This window comes from Nymphaea colorata, chromosome 1 (genome assembly GCF_008831285.2).
Source record: "Nymphaea colorata isolate Beijing-Zhang1983 chromosome 1, ASM883128v2, whole genome shotgun sequence".
NCBI classification, from domain to species: domain Eukaryota; kingdom Viridiplantae; phylum Streptophyta; class Magnoliopsida; order Nymphaeales; family Nymphaeaceae; genus Nymphaea; species Nymphaea colorata.
Window position 1 is genome coordinate 13043434 of NC_045138.2, and position 25393 is coordinate 13068826.

Consider the following 25393-nt stretch of genomic DNA (forward strand, 5'->3'; position numbering starts at 1 on the left):
AAGTATGTCACTTACTTTATAGAAACAAGGGATTAGGTAGGAGCATTCATCTATGTATGATGAATATTATCTTGCTCAACTAGTAATCCCTTTTGAGACACGTTTTTCAGCACCCATTTCTCCCAAAGTAAAATAAATAATAACACAAGACAACATCTAATTGTCGTTTTAACAAATAAATGCTGGAGACATGGTTGGTTTCTATTTATATGACATATATAGATATACGTTCTGGTCACATGCCAAGCTTGGTTTCTATATATATGACATATATAGATATACGTTCTGGTCACATTCCAAGCTTCACTTTCACAAGAAGGATAATAAAGCCTAACTTGCCCACTATTTCCTGCAACTACATAACAAAACTATTCGATTAAACCAAAGTTTTCTTACAATAACCCCAATTATTTTACATAAATTAGCAAAATTATGATAAATTGACAAATTTAACGGTCACCAATACAAGTAAAACCATGACAGTGCAGATCTTACGAAGATTTTGAGGGGGTGAACATTTTACCCATGTAGCGACGTAATGGATTGAATACGATATACTATTAACCATATATGTTTTTTCTTGGCTTTGCATCGACGGTTTCACCACCCACTGGTGAACCGGAGGGAGTGGCGTGCGCGTCGGGGTCCCGCCAGATGTAGAGGGTTTAAAGTGGATTTGCGATGGGGCCAGCTCCTTCCGTATTAGGTAGCCGGAAAGCATCCCAAAGAGCGTGCTCCATCCTCTCCTTCCCGTTTTCTTCTTGATTTATGGCGGTTTCTCGTTCTTGATATTATGGCGCCTAAAAGGGAAAAGCCGTCTGCGTCGTCGATTACAGAAAGAAATGTCACCCACGCAGCAGCGCAAAGCAGGGCAATGCTTCTACGTCCGGCGATGAGAAGATGGTGTGGCGGCGTTTCATCGGTGTGGGCGGAAAAGGACTGTCCGCTATCTCGGTTCTCACTCATGGCAGGCAAGATACACTCACTCCCTGCTCTTGTTTGCTGGGCTTGATACATCTCTATCTCTCTCACTTTTGAGGGCGTCCGTTCCCGTCCTCCTTTGGCCGGCAGCCATCGCCGGTGTGTGATGGTTGTTCGAAGCCCTCTCCACCCTTCAATTGTCTTTGTTTGTTGTTTCCTATTGGGGTTTCTCTATAGTCCGTGGGGTTTATCATTTCAGGCTGGGGTCTTTCATTTAGGCACTGGGCTGGGGTTTTCTTTGAGGTTTTGGTTGGGTTCTTCCGTTGAGGTTGTTGCTGGTTTTTAACATTTGGTTCGCCATTGGGTCGGATGCTTTGGTCACCACTTGGGTCGCCGCTTTCGCTTTTGGTTAGTCCACCGCTTGGGTCCCTGCTGGTTCTGTTGTGGGTCACCGCTTAGGTCGTTGCTGTCGTTCTTACTGGGTCTACCGCCTTCCGTCGTCCCTTAGGTTGCTGTTGGGTCTGCCACTTGTGTCACTCTTGACATCTATCGCTTGAATCTATCGCTTGGGCATGCCGTTTTGTTGATCTTGCTGCTGAGTCGCGACAACCGCTTCAGATTGCTGCTAGATCGCCATTATCGTCTTTGGGTTTGTTGCTGGGCCGTCACTGTCGAGATGACTGCTGGGTGCTATGATTATTGTTGTGCATTCATCGCATCTAGCGTGCGGCTATTCAAATTCCAACCAGCCCGTCCACAGAGATTGGGTGTTTTGTCAGGTATTGCTGTTGGGTCTCTTCTGGTAATGATTTGGCTGCTGGGTTCTTCCTGTTTCCTTCTTGAATGACAATGCTTTTTATCTATGTGTTTGCAATATCAGCTTTGAACATTAAATTTCTCATGGATGGGGAAGGTGGGCGTTCAAGCTGTTGGGCATTCTGCAACATGCCTGATACTCACGATTTACTGCCTCATTTCTGTTTGGTTTGTTGGTGGTCTCACTGCATAATAGTGCCAACCAGGTCAGCGTGTTTTTATCCTAAAGTGCTACGTTCTATCTTCTGCATGTAGTTTCTTTTCTATACGATTATATGCTATATTTCTATTTTTTGTTTGAATCTAGTCTGGGCATATTGTTTTTTCGTTTAGAATACTTGATGCATTTGACTTCAGCTTATAGTCACAATGTAATATGTTGCTTCCTGTGTTACTCTGGGCATAGATGTAGGTCTCTCTTACTGTTGGACACGTACATCTCATGTTTAGTAAGTCTTGAATAAAGTGGATATTTGGGTGGAGAAGTTATGCAGAAAATTAGTAAAACTTGTTTCATATAAAGGTGAAAAGAAGCTGATGAAATTTGCATGGTGTTCAAACTACATGCGGTAAAACATATTTGGAAATTGAGTCACAAAAGGGAGGTTAAGCCATTTTGTGAAACTAAGTTGCTAAAGCCGATGGAATATTATTTTATCTTGGAATATCCCTGACGGTTCAAATAAAACCATGAAGGGATTGCCCTCAAACACCTGCAGTGGTTGCACTGACACTCTGACAGTACATCTTGCATGTGCAGTTTGTGTTTTTCTCTGTAAGCTAATGGATACAAATTGGTTAATTCATATCCTTCAAGGCTTTTAGACTCATTCTTAGAAATTTTTAATGTATATTCAACTTCTGTTCAGAATTGTGCATTTTTTATTCTTATTGACACCCGTTGCATTAATATATTGGAGGAATGGTATGTTGTCATTGTTGTTTATGGTACTGACTTTATAATGAGATATTGTCAACATGGACAAAAGAAGTGTTGGCTTATCATTTATCAGCTAAAATTAATGCTTATGATACTGGTTATCTTTCCTGAGTAAAAGGAATAATCATCTATTCAATTCTTATATTGTCAATTTTTTTCATAATCACTCATGACCTAAGGTTTTCAAGACTTGGGTTCCCAATTTCTTGGTAGTTTGGTTTTTCTGAAGGCCATATGCATGCTCTCTCTATAGCTACTTGGTATCTCTAATATTAGAGCTTGATTTTTGATATTTAGTTATAGAATTTAATTTGTCGTTGCATGAGGAAGACTGTGTGAAGCATGGCCACTTTTATGGTTTTCTGAATTTTTGATATTTAGTTACAGAATTTAATTTGTCGTTGCATGAGGAAGATTGTGTGAAGCCTGGCCTCTTTTATGGTTTTCTGTTTTTCATTCAACTGGAAAATGTAATTAGATGTTGTTTTAAACATGGTCTAGACAGGGGTTAATATTTTAAAATTCACATCCACATTAAAAATATACATTCGACATCTTAGACCGGATAAGGTGAGATCTATGGTTCAGCTGGTTGTTCAAAATCTTGAGTCCAACATCCCAGACCGGATCAGGTGAGACCTCTGATCTTGACCGTTTTTTCAAAATCCCAAATCCAACATCCCAAACCGGATTGGATGAGACCTCTAATCCGTATCATATATATATTCAAAATCTTGAATCCAACATCCCAGACCAGATCAGGTGAGACCTCTGATCTTGACCATTGGTCGAAATCCCAAATCCAACATCCCAAACCGGATTGGATGAGACCTCTAATCCGTATCACATATATAAGTTTAAAATCCAACGTCCTAGACCATTTAAAATCAGACTTGTATTTTAAATCTTAGGATGGAATCCCAAATTCCATTGGCAAGCCGGACTAGATCGGACCTCTCATCTATCTCTTATATCAAAATTTCAAATCCCGTCTCATATATTTGATCACATGAAACGATGGGTGGCTTTTTGATTTCCTGTAAATTCTTTTCACATCCCTTAGGAGTTTTTGAAATCACTTGAAGAATATTACTTTGTCTATATAGATCTTCAAATCTTCTCAATTCCTTGTATTTGATTTAAAATATTTCCTAAATGCTTGTCAAATTCTCAAAGTTTTTCAATGCACTTTTCCATTTTGATGTTTGTTGGTTATAGTGGATTGAATGAATTTTTAAAATGATTTTAAGCGTGGTGTAAAGTAGAGGTTCGAGTTTTAAAGTTCAAAATCCAATCCATTATTTGAGACTGTAGAAAACTAGACCTCCAATCAGAAGCTTTGGTCTAAATCCTACATGCAACATGCTAGACCGGATCAGTGCTGACCTCTGATTCAAACATTAGCTCCGAATCCCTAATTCAACACCTCATACAGATCAGATTAGACCTCTGATCTATTTCTTAGATGCAAACCCTAAATCAAACGTCATAGAACCGATACAAATGGTTTATGAATCTTTGAAATCGTTTCCTGTTTTATAAATCTTTGAAACCACTCTCTAAGTTTTCCAAAATTTTGTAAATTGACATCAAATTCTTATTATTGATTTTCTTGGAATTTTCTCAATTTCACCAGAGATCTTCAATTTTTTTTGGATTTGATTTCGCACTTCTCTTAAATCATTGCTAAATTCTCAAGTTTGTAAATGCACCTTTCAACTTTTAGGTTTCTAAATTCCATTGGATCGTATGTATACTCAAAGCGATTTTAAACATGGTCTAGACTGGGTTAATATTTTAAAATTCACATCCACATTAAAATATACATTCGACATCTTAGACCGGATAAGGTGAGATCTATGTTCCAGCTGGTTGTTCAAAATCTTGAGTCCAACATCCCAGACCGGATCAGGTGAGACCTCTGATCTTGACCGTTTTTTCGAAATCCCAAATCCAACATCCCAAACCGGATTGGATGAGACCTCTAATCCGTATCATATATATATTCAAAATCTTGAATCCAACATCCCAGACCAGATCAGGTGAGACCTCTGATCTTGACCATTGGTCGAAAACCCAAATCCAACATCCCAACCGGATTGGATGAGACCTCTAATCCGTATCACATATATAAGTTTAAAATCCAACGTCCTAGACAATTTAAAATCAGACTTGTATTTTAAATCTTAGGATGGAATCCCAAATTCCATTTGGCAAGCCGGACTAGATCGGACTCTCATCTATCTCTTATATCAAAATTTCAAATCCCGTCTCATATATTTGATCACATGAAACGGATGGGTGGCTTTTTGATTTCCTGTAAATTCTTTTCACATCCCTTAGGAGTTTTTGAAATCACTTGAAGAATATTACTTTGTCTATATAGATCTTCGAATCTTCTCAATTCCTTGTCTTTGATTTAAAATATTTCCTAAATGCTTGTCAAATTCTCAAAGTTTTTCAATGCACTTTTCCATTTTGATGTTTGTTGGTTATAGTGGATTGAATGAATTTTTAAAATGATTTTAAGCGTGGTGTAAAGTAGAGGTTCGAGTTTTAAAGTTCAAAATCCAATCCAGCATTTGAGACTGTAGAAACTAGACCTCCAATCAGAAGCTTTGGTCTAAATCCTGCATGCAACATGTAGACCGGATCAGTGCTGACCTCTGATTCAAACATTAGCTCCGAATCCCTAATTCAACACCTCTACCAGATCAGATTAGACCTCTGATCTATTTATTAGATGCAAACCCTAAATCAAACGTCATAGAACCGATACAAATGGTTTATGAATCTTTGAAATCGTTTCCTATTTTATAAATCTTTGAAACCACTCTCTAAGTTTTCCAAAATTTTGTAAATTGACTTCAAATTCTTATTATTGATTTTCTTGGAATTTTCTCAATTTCACCAGAGATCTTCAATTTTTTTGGATTTGATTTCGCACTTCTCTTAAATCATTGCTAAATTCTCAAGTTTGTAAATGCACCTTTCAACTTTTAAGTTTCTAAATTCCATTGGATCGTATGTATACTCAAAGCGATTTTAAACATGGTCTAGACTTGGGTTAATATTTGAAAATTCACATCCACATTCAAAATATACATTCGACATCCGAGACCGGATAAGGTGAGATCTATGTTCCAGCTGGTTGTTCAAAATCTTGAGTCCAACATCCCAGACCGGATCAGGTGAGACCTCTGATCTTGACCGTTTTTTCGAAATCCCAAATCCAACATCCCAAACCGGATTGGATGAGACCTCTAATCCGTATCATATATATATTCAAAATCTTGAATCCAACATCCCAGACCAGATCAGGTGAGACCTCTGATCTTGACCATTGGTCGAAATCCCAAATCCAACATCCCAAACCGGATTGGATGAGACCTCTAATCCGTATCACATATATAAGTTTAAAATCCAACGTCCTAGACCATTTAAAATCAGACTTGTATTTTAAATCTTAGGATGGAATCCCAAATTCCATTTGGCAAGCCTGACTAGATCGGACCTCTCATCTATCTCTTATATCAAAATTTCAAATCCCGTCTCATATATTTGGTCACATGAAACGGATGGGTGGCTTTTTGATTTCCTGTAAATTCTTTTCACATCCCTTAGGAGTTTTTGAAATCACTTGAAGAATATTACTTTGTCTATATAGATCATCGAATCTTCTCAATTCCTTGTATTTGATTTAAAATATTTCCTAAATGCTTGTCAAATTCTCAAAGTTTTTCAATGCACTTTTCCATTTTGATGTTTGTTGGTTATAGTGGATTGAATGAATTTTTAAAATGATTTTAAGCGTGGTGTAAAGTGGAGGTTCGAGTTTTAAAGTTCAAAATCCAATCAACTAGACCTCCAATCAGAAGCTTTGGTCTAAATCCTACATGCAACATCCTAGACCGGATCAGTGCTGACCTCTGATCCAAACATTAGCTCCGAATCCCTAATTCAACACCTCATAGCAGATCAGATTAGACCTCTGATCTATTTTTTAGATGCAAACCCTAAATCAAACGTCATAGAACCGATACAAATGGTTTATGAATCTTTGAAATCGTTTCCTGTTTTATAAATCTTTGAAACCACTCTCTAAGTTTTCCAAAATTTTGTAAATTGACATCAAATTCTTATTATTGATTTTCTTGGAATTTTCTCAATTTCACCAGAGATCTTCAATTTTTTTGGATTTGATTTCGCACTTCTCTTAAATCATTGCTAAATTCTCAAGTTTGTAAATGCACCTCTCAACTTTTAGGTTTCTAAATTCCTTTGGATCGTATGTATACTCAAACGATTTTAAACATGGTCTAGACTTGGGTTAATATTTGAAAATTCACATCCACATTCAAAATATACATTCGACATCCTAGACCGGATAAGGTGAGATCTATGTTCCAGCTGGTTGTTCAAAATCTTGAGTCCAACATCCCAGACCGGATCAGGTGAGACCTCTGATCTTGACCGTTTTTTCGAAATCCCAAATCCAACATCCCAAACCGGATTGGATGAGACCTCTAATCCGTATCATATATATATTCAAAATCTTGAATCCAACATCCCAGACCAGATCAGGTGAGACCTCTGATCTTGACCATTGGTCGAAATCCCAAATCCAACATCCCAAACCGGATTGGATGAGACCTCTAATCCGTATCACATATATAAGTTTAAAATCCAACGTCCTAGACCATTTAAAATCAGACTTGTATTTTAAATCTTAGGATGGAATCCCAAATTCCATTTGGCAAGCCGACTAGATCGGACCTCTCATCTATCTCTTATATCAAAATTTCAATCCGTCTCATATATTGGTCACATGAAACGGATGGGTGGCTTTTTGATTTCCTGTAAATTCTTTTCACATCCCTTAGGAGTTTTTGAAATCACTTGAAGAATATTACTTTGTCTATATAGATCATCGAATCTTCTCAATTCCTTGTATTTGATTTAAAATATTTCCTAAATGCTTGTCAAATTCTCAAGTTTTTCAATGCACTTTTCCATTTTGATGTTTGTTGGTTATAGTGGATTGAATGAATTTTTAAAATGATTTTAAGCGTGGTGTAAAGTAGAGGTTCGAGTTTTAAAGTTCAAAATCCAATCCAGCATTTGAGACTGTAGAAACTAGACCTCCAATCAGAAGCTTTGGTCTAAATCCTGCATGCAACATCTAGACCGGATCAGTGCTGACCTCTGATCCAAACATTAGCTCCGAATCCCTAATTCAACACCTCATAGCAGATCAGATTAGACCTCTGATCTATTTTTTAGATGCAAACCCTAAATCAAACGTCATAGAACCGATACAAATGGTTTATGAATCTTTGAAATCGTTTCCTGTTTTATAAATCTTTGAAACCACTCTCTAAGTTTTCCAAAATTTTGTAAATTGACATCAAATTCTTATTATTGATTTTCTTGGAATTTTCTCAATTTCACCAGAGATCTTCAATTTTTTTGGATTTGATTTCGCACTTCCCTTAAATCATTGCTAAATTCTCAAGTTTGTAAATGCACCTCTCAACTTTTAGGTTTCTAAATTCCTTGGATCGTATGTATACTCAAAACGATTTTAAACATGGTCTAGACTTGGGTTAATATTTGAAAATTCACATCCACATTCAAAATATACATTCGACATCCTAGACCGGATAAGGTGAGATCTATGTTCCAGCTGGTTGTTCAAAATCTTGAGTCCAACATCCCAGACCGGATAGGTGAGACCTCTGATCTTGACCGTTTTTTCGAAATCCCAAATCCAACATCCCAAACCGGATTGGATGAGACCTCTAATCCGTATCATATATATATTCAAAATCTTGAATCCAACATCCCAGACCAGATCAGGTGAGACCTCTGATCTTGACCATTGGTCGAAATCCCAAATCCAACATCCCAAACCGGATTGGATGAGACCTCTAATCCGTATCACATATATAAGTTTAAAATCCAACGTCCTAGACCATTTAAATCAGACTTCTATTTTAAATCTTAGGATGTATCCCAAATTCCATTTGGCAAGCCGGACTAGATCGGACCTCTCATCTATCTCTTATATCAAAATTTCAATCCGTCTCATATATTTGGTCACATGAAACGGATGGGTGGCTTTTTGATTTCCTGTAAATTCTTTTCACATCCCTTAGGAGTTTTTGAAATCACTTGAAGAATATTACTTTGTCTATATAGATCATCGAATCTTCTCAATTCCTTGTATTTGATTTAAAATATTTCCTAAATGCTTGTCAAATTCTCAAAGTTTTTCAATGCACTTTTCCATTTTGATGTTTGTTGGTTATAGTGGATTGAATGAATTTTTAAAATGATTTTAAGCGTGGTGTAAAGTAGAGGTTCGAGTTTTAAAGTTCAAAATCCAATCAACTAGACCTCCAATCAGAAGCTTTGGTCTAAATCCTGCATGCAACATGCTAGACCGGATCAGTGCTGACCTCTGATTCAAACATTAGCTCCGAATCCCTAATTCAACACCTCATACCAGATCAGATTAGACCTCTGATCTATTTCTTAGATGCAAACCCTAAATCAAACGTCATAGAACCGATACAAATGGTTTATGAATCTTTGAAATCGTTTCCTGTTTTATAATCTTTGAAACCACTCTCTAAGTTTTCCAAAATTTTGTAAATTGACTTCAAATTCTTATTATTGATTTTCTTGGAATTTTCTCAATTTCACCAGAGATCTTCAATTTTTTTGGATTTGATTTCGCACTTCTCTTAAATCATTGCTAAATTCTCAAGTTTGTAAATGCACCTTTCAACTTTTAGGTTTCTAAATTCCTTGGATGTATGTATACTCAAACGATTTTAAACATGGTCTAGACTGGGTTAATATTTAAAATTCACATCCACATTAAAATATACATTCGACATCTAGACGGATAAGGTGAGATCTATGTTCCAGCTGGTTGTTCAAAATCTTGAGTCCAACATCCCAGACCGGATCAGGTGAGACCTCTGATCTTGACCGTTTTTTCGAAATCCCAAATCCAACATCCCAAACCGGATTGGATGAGACCTCTAATCCGTATCATATATATATTCAAAATCTTGAATCCAACATCCCAGACCAGATCAGGTGAGACCTCTGATCTTGACCATTGGTCGAAATCCCAAATCCAACATCCCAAACCGGATTGGATGAGACCTCTAATCCGTATCACATATATAAGTTTAAAATCCAACGTCCTAGACCATTTAAATCAGACTTCTATTTTAAATCTTAGGATGTATCCCAAATTCCATTTGGCAAGCCGGACTAGATCGGACCTCTCATCTATCTCTTATATCAAAATTTCAATCCGTCTCATATATTGGTCACATGAAACGGATGGGTGGCTTTTTGATTTCCTGTAAATTCTTTTCACATCCCTTAGGAGTTTTTGAAATCACTTGAAGAATATTACTTTGTCTATATAGATCATCGAATCTTCTCAATTCCTTGTATTTGATTTAAAATATTTCCTAAATGCTTGTCAAATTCTCAAAGTTTTTCAATGCACTTTTCCATTTTGATGTTTGTTGGTTATAGTGGATTGAATGAATTTTTAAAATGATTTTAAGCGTGGTGTAAAGTGGAGGTTCGAGTTTTAAAGTTCAAAATCCAATCAACTAGACCTCCAATCAGAAGCTTTGGTCTAAATCCTGCATGCAACATCTAGACCGGATCAGTGCTGACCTCTGATTCAAACATTAGCTCCGAATCCCTAATTCAACACCTCATACCAGATCAGATTAGACCTCTGATCTATTTCTTAGATGCAAACCCTAAATCAAACGTCATAGAACCGATACAAATGGTTTATGAATCTTTGAAATCGTTTCCTGTTTTATAAATCTTTGAAACCACTCTCTAAGTTTTCCAAAATTTTGTAAATTGACTTCAAATTCTTATTATTGATTTTCTTGGAATTTTCTCAATTTCACCAGAGATCTTCAATTTTTTTGGATTTGATTTCGCACTTCTCTTAAATCATTGCTAAATTCTCAAGTTTGTAAATGCACCTTTCAACTTTTAGGTTTCTAAATTCCTTTGGATCGTATGTATACTCAAACGATTTTAAACATGGTCTAGACTTGGGTTAATATTTGAAAATTCACATCCACATTCAAAATATACATTCGACATCCTAGACGGATAAGGTGAGATCTATGTTCCAGCTGGTTGTTCAAAATCTTGAGTCCAACATCCCAGACCGGATTAGGTGAGACCTCTGATCTTGACCGTTTTTTCGAAATCCCAAATCCAACATCCCAAACCGGATTGGATGAGACCTCTAATCCGTATCATATATATATTCAAAATCTTGAATCCAACATCCCAGACCAGATCAGGTGAGACCTCTGATCTTGACCATTGGTCGAAATCCCAAATCCAACATCCCAAACCGGATTGGATGAGACCTCTAATCCGTATCACATATATAAGTTTAAAATCCAACGTCCTAGACCATTTAAAATCAGACTTGTATTTTAAATCTTAGGATGGATCCCAAATTCCATTTGGCAAGCCGGACTAGATCGGACCTCTCATCTATCTCTTATATCAAAATTTCACATCACGTCTCATATATTCGGTCACATGAAACGGATGGGTGGCTTTTTGATTTCCTGTAAATTCTTTTCACATCCCTTAGGAGTTTTTGAAATCACTTGAAGAATATTACTTTGTCTATATAGATCATCAATCTTCTCAATTCCTTGTATTTGATTTAAAATATTTCCTAAATGCTTGTCAAATTCTCAAGTTTTTCAATGCACTTTTCCATTTTGATGTTTGTTGGTTATAGTGGATTGAATGAATTTTTAAAATGATTTTAAGCGTGGTGTAAAGTAGAGGTTCGAGTTTTAAAGTTCAAAATCCAATCAACTAGACCTCCAATCAGAAGCTTTGGTCTAAATCCTGCATGCAACATGCTAGACCGGATCAGTGCTGACCTCTGATTCAAACATTAGCTCTGAATCCCTAATTCAACACCTCATACCAGATCAGATTAGACCTCTGATCTATTTCTTAGATGCAAACCCTAAATCAAACGTCATAGAACCGATACAAATGGTTTATGAATCTTTGAAATCGTTTCCTTTTTATAAATCTTTGAAACCACTCTCTAAGTTTTCCAAAATTTTGTAAATTGACTTCAAATTCTTATTATTGATTTTCTTGGAATTTTCTCAATTTCACCAGAGATCTTCAATTTTTTTGGATTTGATTTCGCACTTCTCTTAAATCATTGCTAAATTCTCAAGTTTGTAAATGCACCTTTCAACTTTTAGGTTTCTAAATTCCTTGGATCGTATGTATACTCAAACGATTTTAAACATGGTCTAGACTTGGGTTAATATTTGAAAATTCACATCCACATTCAAAATATACATTCGACATCCTAGACCGGATAAGGTGAGATCTATGTTCAGCTGGTTGTTCAAAATCTTGAGTCCAACATCCCAGACCGGATTAGGTGAGACCTCTGATCTTGACCGTTTTTTCGAAATCCCAAATCCAACATCCCAAACCGGATTGGATGAGACCTCTAATCCGTATCATATATATATTCAAAATATTGAATCCAACATCCCAGACCAGATCAGGTGAGACCTCTGATCTTGACCATTGGTCGAAATCCCAAATCCAACATCCCAAACCGGATTGGATGAGACCTCTAATCCGTATCACATATATAAGTTTAAAATCCAACGTCCTAGACCATTTAAACAGACTTGTATTTAAATCTTAGGATGGAATCCCAAATTCCATTTGGCAAGCGGACTAGATCGGATTCTCATCTATCTCTTATATCAAAATTTCACATCACGTCTCATATATTCGGTCACATGAAACGGATGGGTGGCTTTTTGATTTCCTGTAAATTCTTTTCACATCCCTTAGGAGTTTTTGAAATCACTTGAAGAATATTACTTTGTCTATATAGATCATCGAATCTTCTCAATTCCTTGTATTTGATTTAAAATATTTCCTAAATGCTTGTCAAATTCTCAAAGTTTTTCAATGCACTTTTCCATTTTGATGTTTGTTGGTTATAGTGGATTGAATGAATTTTTAAAATGATTTTAAGCGTGGTGTAAAGTGGAGGTTCGAGTTTTAAAGTTCAAAATCCAATCAACTAGACCTCCAATCAGAAGCTTTGTTCTAAATCCTGCATGCAACATGCTAGACCGGATCAGTGCTGACCTCTGATTCAAACATTAGCTCCGAATCCCTAATTCAACACCTCATACCAGATCAGATTAGACCTCTGATCTATTTCTTAGATGCAAACCCTAAATCAAACGTCATAGAACCGATACAAATGGTTTATGAATCTTTGAAATCGTTTCCTGTTTTATAAATCTTTGAAACCACTCTCTAAGTTTTCCAAAATTTTGTAAATTGACTTCAAATTCTTATTATTGATTTTCTTGGAATTTTCTCAATTTCACCAGAGATCTTCAATTTTTTTGGATTTGATTTCGCACTTCTCTTAAATCATTGCTAAATTCTCAAGTTTGTAAATGCACCTTTCAACTTTTAGGTTTCTAAATTCCATTGGATTGTATGTATACTCAAAGCGATTTTAAACATGGTCTAGAGTGGGGTTAATATTTTAAAATTCACATCCACATTAAAAATATACATTCGACATCTTAGAGCGGATAAGGTGAGATCTATGTTCCAGCTGGTTGTTCAAAATCTTGAGTCCAACATCCCAGACCGGATCAGGTGAGACCTCTGATCTTGACCGTTTTTTCGAAATCTCAAATCCAACATCCCAAACCGGATTGGATGAGACCTCTAATCCGTATGATATATATATTCAAAATCTTGAATCCAACATCCCAGACCAGATCAGGTGAGACCTCTGATCTTGACCATTGGTCGAAATCCCAAATCCAACATCCCAAACCGGATTGGATGAGACCTCTAATCCGTATCACATATATAAGTTTAAAATCCAACGTCCTAGACCATTTAAAATCAGACTTGTATTTTAAATCTTAGGATGGAATCCCAAATTCCATTTGGCAAGCCGGACTAGATCGGACCTCTCATCTATCTCTTATATCAAAATTTCACATCACGTCTCATATATTCGGTCACATGAAACGGATGGGTGGCTTTTTGATTTCCTGTAAATTCTTTTCACATCCCTTAGGAGTTTTTGAAATCACTTGAAGAATATTACTTTGTCTATATAGATCATCAAATCTTCTCAATTCCTTGTATTTGATTTAAAATATTTCCTAAATGCTTGTCAAATTCTCAAAGTTTTTCAATGCACTTTTCCATTTTGATGTTTGTTGGTTATAGTGGATTGAATGAATTTTTAAAATGATTTTAAGCGTGGTGTAAAGTGGAGGTTCGAGTTTTAAAGTTCAAAATCCAATCAACTAGACCTCCAATCAGAAGCTTTGTTCTAAATCCTGCATGCAACATGCTAGACCGGATCAGTGCTGACCTCTGATTCAAACATTAACTCCGAATCCCTAATTCAACACCTCATACCAGATCAGATTAGACCTCTGATCTATTTCTTAGATGCAAACCCTAAATCAAACGTCATAGAACCGATACAAATGGTTTATGAATCTTTGAAATCGTTTCCTGTTTTATAAATCTTTGAAACCACTCTCTAAGTTTTCCAAAATTTTGTAAATTGACTTCAAATTCTTATTATTGATTTTCTTGGAATTTTCTCAATTTCACCAGAGATCTTCAATTTTTTTGGATTTGATTTCGCACTTCTCTTAAATCATTGCTAAATTCTCAAGTTTGTAAATGCACCTTTCAACTTTTAGGTTTCTAAATTCCATTGGATTGTATGTATACTCAAAGCGATTTTAAACATGGTCTAGACTGGGGTTAATATTTTAAAATTCACATCCACATTAAAAATATACATTCGACATCTTAGAGCGGATAAGGTGAGATCTATGTTCCAGCTGGTTGTTCAAAATCTTGAGTCCAACATCCCAGACCGGATCAGGTGAGACCTCTGATCTTGACGTTTTTTCGAAATCTCAAATCCAACATCCCAAACCGGATTGGATGAGACCTCTAATCCGTATCATATATATATTCAAAATCTTGAATCCAACATCCCAGACCAGATCAGGTGAGACCTCTGATCTTGACCATTGGTCGAAATCCCAAATCCAACATCCCAAACCGGATTGGATGAGACCTCTAATCCGTATCACATATATAAGTTTAAAATCCAACTTAAAATCAGACTTCTATTCTATAGGTTCCAAAGTTGGATCATCTAATAGCTTAGGCATATATGCAGTGTGTAATGCAGATTTTTTCTCCATTTTGCGGTTTATTTTATTTTCTTTTGGAGTGTTATATTGACTTTCTAACTTTTTCAAATCATTGCGCAGAAAACACAAATTTCTCTTTCTAATAACAAGTTAGTGCTTTGCTTTGCATATGAATCAATTTTATGCCCATGGTTGGAGTCTTGTGCATGCGCACTTCCTCTCCAGTAGATTTCATGCATACATAATTTTGGTTTCAAAGAACTTTGGTAGCTTCTCTCGCTTTCCTTCTACTATATCCCCTACTCTTAGTCATACTATATTATCGTCATTTACATTTCAAGACTTCATATCAGGGGGACTATCAATCACCCTTCCCTCAAACCTTAACGTGTCCTCAAGGTGTTAACTCTGGAAGGCATTGGTGCAGTTAGGGGAGCTTGATAATTTTGGCTGTTTACTTAGTACAAGAGCCGATTGTCCAACTAAAGTACACACCTAAGATGCACACACAAACAAACATATAGATTTACTTGTTCAGTTCTTGAGAACCATGGAAAGGAGATTCAACGTGGGAGAAGCTTAGCTTATCTAGCAATCTCATGCAACTCTCTTTTTTCCATTGATTTCTTGTCTACATCTCTAGACAAAAGTTTTAACTTCGACTTAGTTTATGGTCTGGGGTGATTTAGCTGAGAGTTATGATTTGCTCAATTTAGTGATGCCACTCAATACCGTGTTATGAATCATTTCAATATTAGTGGCTGAGGGAATGTTATAAAAAAAATTGAGCTTTTTGTTCTTGTCTATGCATGGATGTTATGAATCATTATTTTCTCAGTGGCTGACGGGCTGTTATAAAAAAATTGAGCTTTTTGTTGCTTGTCTGCGCATGGAAAATTTGAATAAATGATGTCCATGCTTCTTTCTACATGATTCTTATAACTTCTCCATAAAAGTCCTCATTTTGGTAGGGCCACTAAGCAAGAACCTTTTGATTATTGTGTGTTTACTTTTCAATTTACGGGACCAGTTTTCTTGTTCTTCATTTAGATAAATTTCACATTTAACATACAATGTCTTATTGGATTGCATTTGTTTGAATTGCTCAGGCTACAAGGAATCTTTTATGTTCAAGTGCCAACTAGTTCAATGTCACACAGTTTTGTGGACCCGGTCCTGATGACAACGTGGAATCTTTTGGAGGCACTTCTAACTCCACAAATGTTTGTCCAGTCCAGGCATGTCCAACCCAAAATTTCTATGAATAAAGTTGGATATCGTTTAAAAAGCCCTAGCATCTCTATGTTTCTGCCATACGTTTCATGCTTTTATTTATCTTATGTCTGACCTTGATTTGGATCTTGATGTCATGCTGGCATCAATTGCTGCTCTAGTTGTAGTTTCTTCTCTCATTGAAGAGTGCATACTAAAGAGTACAATAAAATTAACTAAAAACATCTGTGTAAGTACCCTTGTTTTTGTTCATGCATTGGCATGTGTAAATGGTTTTCTAGTGTTCAGGAATTTAAGCTGCACATAATTAGTTTGACTTGGAGATGTTTCCTTGATCCCTTTTTCAGTGCTAAAACTTGAGTTGATTGTAGAAACATTAGCTTTGGTTATTCACATGTAAGCCGATTAGTGGGTCAAGGTCTAATTTGATTTAAGTTCCATATGGAAATAATTGGTTATCAACAACAACATTGTGATGCTTGGGGTTATTTGGGGCATTGTATTTTGGTATCATAAAAATGAGACCTTAGCTTACGATGCTTCCTTTTTTACTGATGTTTTATCCTTATTTTTGTGCTTTTAGTGTTTTTTGATAGAAGAACTTAACTCAAACCATTTGTGAAACTTTCAATCAGTTGAATACCCAACTTTTCTGGAACCCGTCACCCTTAAACCAACCTTTTGTATAGAAGACCCTACTTTTATGGGAGATTTGGTGAAGTTCATTCCTTTAACCAGCCAAGTTTTACATTCAACCATCTCTTTAAGAGTACAGTTCCTTTCTCCTGGTGATATGCCATTTGATGTCAAGAACTTTTGTAAAATATAAACTTTTTAGTTCTGATAAAAACATTTTGGAAGTGTTTTCTCACACAATGATGTGCCTTGATTTATTCTTAGTACCTTTCAAGTGAAAGGTAGAAATTTCAAGTTCTTGTTGTCCATCAACGGAAGAGGAAAATTGAAAAAAATCCTGGATTTGAGCATTGAAGAAAAATCCTATGAAGTTGAAAAAGTCAAGACTAGGAAATGCTATTGACTCTGGCGATCAAGCGTCTGCAAGGATTTAGCAAGAAAATATCTTGACGGAGAAGCCAAAATGCTCTATAAGATCTTGGCATGTAGCAAAATGAGAGTTGAGAGATGGGCTCGGGGCTTGTGTAGTTGTTCCTCTGAGTCAATAATCGAGAGTACCGGGTAGGCATAAAGGTGATTTATGTCTATTTTGCGAAGATAATGACTTACGAACTTTTGGCTCGTTCAAAACCTGTAAGGTGAAGCGGGTTGGACATGTGACAAAGCTATATATAACCACCAAAGCGGTGGAGCTTCGTAGTAGCCTTTGGGGTGGTGAGGTATTCCCTCAAAGGTGAAGGTCGGCCCAAAAAAAAAAAAATCAAACACAAGAAAAAAAGATTGAAAGGCAAAAAGCCAAATGCAAAAGAAAAAATGAAGAAAAAACAAGAAAAAAACAAAATGTGCCTGCCAAGAGATGAAATACATGAAGGCTGAACTCGCAAGAATTGGATGCGACAATCTTTCGTGGATGTACGATTTTGGGGTCAATATCTGCTCCTTTTTTTTATTATCTAGGATGTCGAGGATGATTCCTTTTTATTCATATTCTGGAAATTGAAAGACATTCCCTCTAGAGATTGGACAACATTGATGCGAAATAAAACCTAATGTTTGTATGGTACTGAAAGTACACCAAGGTTATATTATTTGCACAACACGAGCACTCAAGCCTATGAGTTGAATTGATCATTTTTGAACTATTTCGAAATTCAAAGTAAAAACTTGACGTCTCTTGTATGTTTCCAGGCTTCCTAGGCATAGTAAAAACTAACCAATCCCCCTTTGGTCTTAAAATTTTTTGCCCATTTCATTACCAAATTGCTGGTCCTTCCGTGAAATAGATGAAACCCCTCAAACCTAGTCCAACCACAGCGTGATGAATTATCCATCATTTCCTATTTAGTCCATCTTAACTGCATAACCCAAACTTACTGTTTTTCTTTTCAAAAGCACTAGGTGATATTTTTCAAAAGTTCTTCGAAGTTGCATAGCGGTATGTCCTTGGCTTCACTTTTTTTTTTTGTGAGTTATATAAATTTCAGCCGTTTCCTCTTTATTCTTTGTTTCATTCTAGCTGCAGTTAAAATCTTTTTGGTAGTATAGTTCCTGTAATAAAAGGATCAGCCGTATTCTTAAACTGGCTCCACCCATGTCTGTATCCATGCATTTTTATGTCATCAATTAGGGCTTTTTTTTTATTCCTTTAGGGTGGTCCCTTTATTTTAATTTACGTGTGACTGGACATGATCCTGAATTGTCTTTTGGTTGTCTTTTATTTCCAAGAGGCGTCTACCCAGTAGAGGCATGATTTCTCATTTTGGATCTGAGAGCGTATTTAGACAATGCAGCTACGTCTCAAAAGCCATATGCTGTTTTGGAAGTTCTCCATGATTATGTGAGTGATACAACTCGAATGGTCACCACAATATTCATTACTTAAGGTATCCCAACATAACGCCCCATGCCTACCCTTCTCTCTCTCTCTCGTCTGATTGCTTGCTCACTCACATCCATGTTCAGAGTTGGACACCCACAATGATGCACTCTTCCTGTTTGCAAAGCAAGCAAGAAAAAGAAAATTCCTTTTGTAATTCTATGTTTCTGTATATCAAGAAAGGAAAAAAATAAGGGTAGTTCATTGGGTGCATGATAAATCATTTGATTTAATCTTTTTTCAATAATTTTGTATTGTGCATTATTTCATTGTTTTATTATTTGGCATATTGTGTGGTAGGTATTTGAAAAGACCCTGGAACCTCAGTGTCACCTGTCTTTTCTCATTGTTTCTAGCAGCAGCAGTCCTTTCTCATTGTTTCTAGCAGCAGCAGTCCGACCCATATAAGTGCTTAATGTCCTATACACTCATTCATGTTAATAATTTTCTATAATTAATATGTTACAAGTGAAATTCATTGGCAATACTGTCGCGCGTATCTTGTCTATGTCAGGTGTAGTGGGCTATGTCGAGAATATAATCAGGGTCTCTCTATCAGATCTCAACAACCTGGAATAGCTGCCACACCCCTAACTGTGCCTTTATAATTAGGCTGGTAAAGCATCTAAACAGGCTGGTAAAGCATCTATATAAGCATATTGTGTCATTATTTAGTGAAGTGATTGCAGCATGAACTTAAACCATGAGAAGAGAATTCGTTTTGTTGATACTCTAGCCATCTAGAATCTGCAATACAGCATCAAGCATCAGATGGAACAGACCTACACTCAATGGTGCGGTTAGTAGATCTCTCTTTGAACCCAATATGATTTTGCATGCCTTACAATGCTAGCTCTGCTGTCAATTTTCAGGATTTTTCAAAATGATTATTAGTGTGACTGCTTGCATTCTCAAGAATAGAAGCATGTATTTGTACTTCTCACAAAACTTTTAGATTTTTCTATTGTTTTCACTTATATTCAGATATATTTTATGTGCATTATGGACAAATTTGTGACCCTCAAACTGAAGCTGCTTTGGGCTTTTAAGTTCAGAATACATGACAGTTTACCATTGATCTAAATTAGTCTCATGGAGAGTTCACAATTCTTGAATATTGTTGTTTGCAATAAGGTTCTGACTTTGTTAACAAAATAGGCTAATCGTAAACCAATTATGTCCGTCAATTGCGAGACAAACATTATGTTCGACCATAATTTGCCTTGAAACCAGCCAGGTAAATGCGTTTGTGGATCTGAATGTTAAGCTGGAACTGGACCCATTTATCTGGATCTCGTACGGCAAAAGAGATTTAGATTATATCTTTGATTTCATGTGCTTCAGGTATTCAAACCCAAACTTAAACCTGGGAGCTGATAAATTTGCAATCCAATTAGGCGAAGTTGAATCTTATTCCTGTCAGATTTGACTTCAATTTCGGGTCTGGATTTAAAAGTAAAACTGTGATTGGGAAGCATGTATGCTGATTTCTTTTTTTAACTACTTATATTGATATGTGGTAAAGGTAGAAAAAGCTAACATTTGGACGCCGCCTGGACGCCATTAATAAAAATGTTTAACGGAAATCACCAAACTAAGCAACCCTTGATGCGGTCCGCATGCAGTCCCTTGTTTTTTAAACTTTTCCCTCGGTCTTTTTTTCTCTCTCTGATCTTGAAAAGGGCAAGAACACGGTCTATTCCCTCTCCCTCGCTTTTTAAAATTGTCCCTCGTCAGTTCTCTCTCTTAGGGCCCGTTTAATGCACAGGAAGAATTTAACGGGGTAAGTTTACCATGGTAAATTTTTCCAGAAAAATTTACTGGATGAAATTTCTCTCTCTTCCAATCTAAGGCCCTATTTGATGCACAGGAAGAATTTAACATGGTAAATTTAACCATTGATGCACAAAGTAGAAAAATGGGGAGAATTTTTTCAAAACTAGTTGGCTTCCGTAGGAATATATATACGTGCTTATAGTTTGGAAACCTGAATTTAAGAATCAAATTTGTTGGATATGTGAATCAACATATAGCCCTTTCTATATGTCAAAGCCCCAAAATAATGTGAACCTAACAACAGAAATATTAGATAAGGATTAAAATCAATTTAAAGAAACTGTATGTATGATGAAACAATAGTGGCTCTGCAACTGACATAACTTCTACGCGGATCTCCGTAGGCATTCTACAATTAAACAATATGCTGATACAGAATAGAGATACAGAATTGAGAACAGAAGCAGAACCCTAAATCAAGCCAACATGGCATTCAAAAGATAATCAACTATGGAATCTAGAGGCAATTCTGATGAGAAAGACAATCAGCACATGCAGCATCAAAACAATATGAAGATGTGGGGGCCTCTACTGGAGAAGCCAAAAAACAAAGAAAGAGTCTCCATTTGGGCGTTTCTGAAAGGGACAGAGAAACATGAACAACAGGACCACGACAGAATTTTTTTTCCTCCTGAAAGAAATCAAGAATGCACTAGAATGACGAACAAAACGGTGGAAAACAAAACCAGAAAGAGGCATAATGCAATTAAAGAGACAAACCCTTCTATTAACGTTGCTCAGTCCAGCAAGCGGTATCAACGAGAAACCGTGGAGACTTAGAGGCGGAAGAAGACGACTACCAACAGTGTCTGGTTGAATTCTTTGTGGGGGCAAGTTTCCTCTAGCAATTTTTCTCTGTGGTAGCGAAGGAAGTGAACCATTTGACTCTCGCTTCTTCAGCTCACATGCAGCCATAGCAGCGGCAACCCGGGAAGAATGATCACCGCCATTCAGTTGAGAGACATCAGGGAGCCTTTGAATTGTTTGTTGAGATGGAGAGAGTGAGAAAGGAGAGGAACGAGAGACCGAGAGAGGAAAGGGGAAGAGGCAACACAGGGAAAAGGGAAAAGACGAGAGAAAACGGGATAGGATGGAGAGAGCGATAGAACTGCGAGAGGAGAGGAACGAGAACCCGAGGAGAAGAGAGGGGAAGAGGGTGTCGACGGGAGGGGAAAGCAGCAATAAAGGGGAAGATGGCATCCACGGTTGGGGAAACCAGCAAAGAGGGGAAGATGGGCTTCAACGGGTGGGAAACCAGCAACAGCATAGGGGAGCGTGGATGACGGGAGGGCAGAGGGAGCGCAGAGGGGAGCGTCGTAGGGCAGAGGGGAAGATGGGCTTCAACGGCTCGTTGTCCGTCCAGCTTGTCCGATCACTGATCCTTGCAGCTAGCCCTCTCTGTGGCAGGGAAGGGCTGCACCGACAATCAGGCAGTGAAGAAACTGCAAAATCCGGTAGTGAGTTCCGGCGCTCACTCCTTTGTTTCCTCAGGCGATATCTCGGCGGTAGAGTTTTGGCGCCACGAACCTCGCGGCAGGGGCTTTGACGCGGGAGAACCAAAAGCGACGTGCCGTTGAGCAGTTGAACTTTCACCCGTCCGCTTTAACGAGAAACGGGTGAAAGTTCACCCCGTTTGATAAGCCGTGAGTACGGGTGGGTGAAATTTCATCCGCCGTACAGTTTTCCCCCTCTCTTTTCGTTTTATCTCTGCAATCAAACGGGCCCTTAGGATTGTCGATTTTTGTTTTTCATCTAAGCTTGCTTTTCCTATCGCAGCAGCAATGGAGATCATGTTTTTCCTATCAATGGAGATTCTGGTTTCTGCCATCCGATCGAATCTGCAATGAAGGTGAGGGTGAGGGTCGAGTCATCTGAATGAAGCAGCAAATCAAGGTTCACGGGAGATCCAGCAATGGTCCACCGGAAAATCAGAATCATCTTTTGATTTGCCAAGGACGAGTTCAACCTCTCCAAGGCCAAGGCCAAGACTGGGTACTCCAAGAGAGTGAAGGCTCAAATCTGTGATGTCGCTGGCTATGAGAGGTATCATTCTCTTTCATTTTCCACTTTTTGTCATATTTGGGAACGCCTATTGTTTTTGGAAACATGCATCTATTAGATCGATACCTATTGTTTTTGGAAACATGCATCTATTAGATCGATAGCATTTGTATAGGACAAACATATATGCAACAAAGTTTGAGATTTAATCGACTGTTATTCTTTGTTAAGTTTTCAAGCTATGATTTGTATGTAATCTTTTTCAAATGGCGGCTGTCAGTTGCTTGGCAAGTGTATAAAAAGAGCAGCTGCTCTATTCTTGGTTATTTGTTGTCAGTTCTTTTGTGTGAAAATCCTTGTGTACAATAATGTTTGGTGGCTATATTTATGAATCTATATCGCACCAGCCTATTGCCTATCTTCTCCATTGATCTTGAGACTAAGGCGCTAACGTGATTTCTAGCAGCGGCATGGGCAGGCGTAACATATATATATATATATATATATATATATATATATATATATATATATATATATATATATATATAGAGAGAGAGAGAGAGAGAGAGAGAGGTGTAAATTGTTTGTTTTTTAGAGGTGATTTGAAATTTTATCCAATAAATTTTCCCTTGTATATTTTATGGAATTACCAAACACACGGGTGGAAAAAAAGTTGCCTTCCACCTTATTCCAAAAATTCCTTCCGTGGTAAAAAAAGATCTATTGTTCAATTCTTTTTCCATGTTTTCTTTTTTTACCACTGTACCACGAAACTTGTTTGCCTTTTAGGAAAAATTAAGCGCGTCCAGGGGCGGAGAGAGGGGGGCCTGCCTGGGCCATGGCCTGGGTGGCGCATGGGAAAAAAAAAATTTATATTTGAAAAATAAAAAAAATTATTTTGGCCCGACCCTCCGCATGTGTTGGCCCTACCCTATTTTGCCAGCCCCACCCAACGTCGCTTCCTCCTTCTCTGACTCAAAGATCTGGATGGTTTGGCTCGCCCCTAAAAAAAATTTTGATTCTGCCCTGAGCTCGAGCTCGTCAATCATGAAGGTGAACAAGTTTAGTTTCGTTTGCAAACATTTCCCTCCACTCTTTTTCCGAGATGCGTTATCATTTTCATTCCGGTTGAAAGGCTTGAAAACTGAAAACTGACTATCAACAAAGACAGCAAGATACTTTAACCTTTTAACTTAGAAACCAATTTATGCTTGCAACTACACACTTGGTCGGCTGGCTCTTCGAGGAACGGGTATTGCGTCTATGACTCCTCTTGCTGCATTCAATTAAATGTGAACATGAGACTTTTCTTTTTCCCATTTTGTCTAGATGAAAATCCTATTTTTATTTTGAGCCATGAAGATCTTTTGACAATGGACGAACGAATTGACAGTCGAAGCAAGACATGCCATTCCTTGGGATCTTGGAAACGATTGGTGTTTATGACATCTCTTGTGTAACAGAGCATGGTTTTTTGGCTGAAGAACCCGACCCTGTTTCTGCTTATGCACTCACTGAGGCTCGCTACAGGGCTCTCTGCTATTTTCTGATAGAACTCATCCTTCACGAAGACACTGGAAAGATCACAGCGTTGAGTTCCTCAATCGGTTCTTGTGCTGCATATTTGCTTTCTTTGCAAACTTGATGCATCAGTATAATGGTCAATTTATCAGGTTGGTCAATTTATCAGGTTGTGTGAACATCTCATTATGAGTGCAAAAGATGCAATGATCCATGTGTGACCTGGGTACCGCTCAAAGTTCTTGATGAAGCAACGTCCCCTCAATTAAAAATGTCAATTGGATGCAATCAAAATAAATGGTTAACTGATTGGCACAACCAATGAATGACCAACTTGATGCATTGGCATAATGGTCAGTTTTAGGAGGTTATGTGTGAACATCTCATTGTGAGCGCAAAAAATGTCAATGAACCCTGTACAATAAGTGGGAGAGACAGTCCCGTGAAACCGGGGAACTGCTTAAGGATCTTGATGAAGGAACGTGCCTTCCATCAAGTTTTAAGAGTTTCTATGTGATCATCTGATTATGAGTGCAATGTACAACAAAAGGGGAAACAGTCTTGTGAGATCCGGGAACTACTCAAGAATCTTGATGAAGCAACTCCCCCTCATTCAAGTTAAAAATGTAAATTAGATGCAATTGAAATAAATGACTAAATGACTGACTGATTGACACAACCAACCAATGTGTGGTAAACTTGAGAGGTTATTTTTGAACATCTCATTGTGAGCCGAAAAGATGTCGATGAACCTTATTCAACAAAAGGAAAAACAGTCCCATGAGACCTAGGTCGTGATGAAGCAATGTCCCCTCCATTAAGTTAAAAATGTCGATTAGATGCAATCGAAATAAATGGCTGATTGATTGACACAACTAGGGGTGCACAACGAGTCGAGCTACTCGAGCTCGACTCGTAAGCGAGTTCGAGATGCTTCATTAGTTAAACGAGTCGAGCTCGAGTTCATGAGTCGACTCGTTTAACTAATAGAGTTGAGTTCAAGTTCACTCAAGTGAACTCGTTAAAGCTCGACTCGGCTCGATTAACATGCCAGTTTTAAAAAACCGGTTCAGGCGTTCAGCTCACTTCTTCGCAGGCGGGAAAAGATTTTAGGGACTAGGGTTTCCTTCTTTTCATTCTCCCTCTCTCCTACTCCGACTCTCCCTCTCTCGGTCTCTTCGACTTCTCCTTCTCTTCTCGGCCTGTGCTCTGTGCTCCTGCCGCCCTGCGTGTGCTCTCCACCTCTCCGCTTCTCCAGTGACATCCAACTCAAAGGCCGCTCATCCTGCTCCGGCGGTGTCCCCATTTCTCTGGCATCAA

At 37.6% G+C, this 25393-nt stretch overlaps 1 protein-coding gene across 28 annotated transcripts in view; it reads left to right on the top strand.

Annotated features, from left to right (window-relative positions):
* The window catches only part of LOC116245638 (sphingoid long-chain bases kinase 2, mitochondrial-like), a 96721-nt gene that overhangs the window by 26717 nt on the left and 44611 nt on the right, over nt 1–25393 (top strand). For 6 of the 28 annotated variants that reach the window (XR_007573333.1, XR_007573337.1, XR_007573324.1 and 3 more), the window contains exons 1-4: nt 611–1700; nt 1802–1943; nt 18565–18722; nt 19230–19514. The exons of 3 other annotated variants lie outside the window; for them this stretch is intronic. Coding sequence is in view for 7 of the 25 variants with exons in the window: in XM_031617101.2 (XP_031472961.1) it covers nt 901–971; nt 1540–1700; nt 1802–1943; nt 16080–16317 (612 nt within the window). In the remaining 18 variants the exon portion in view is untranslated. 19 more of the 28 variants (XR_007573328.1, XM_050077715.1, XM_050077714.1 and 16 more) reach the window with 15 other exon arrangements.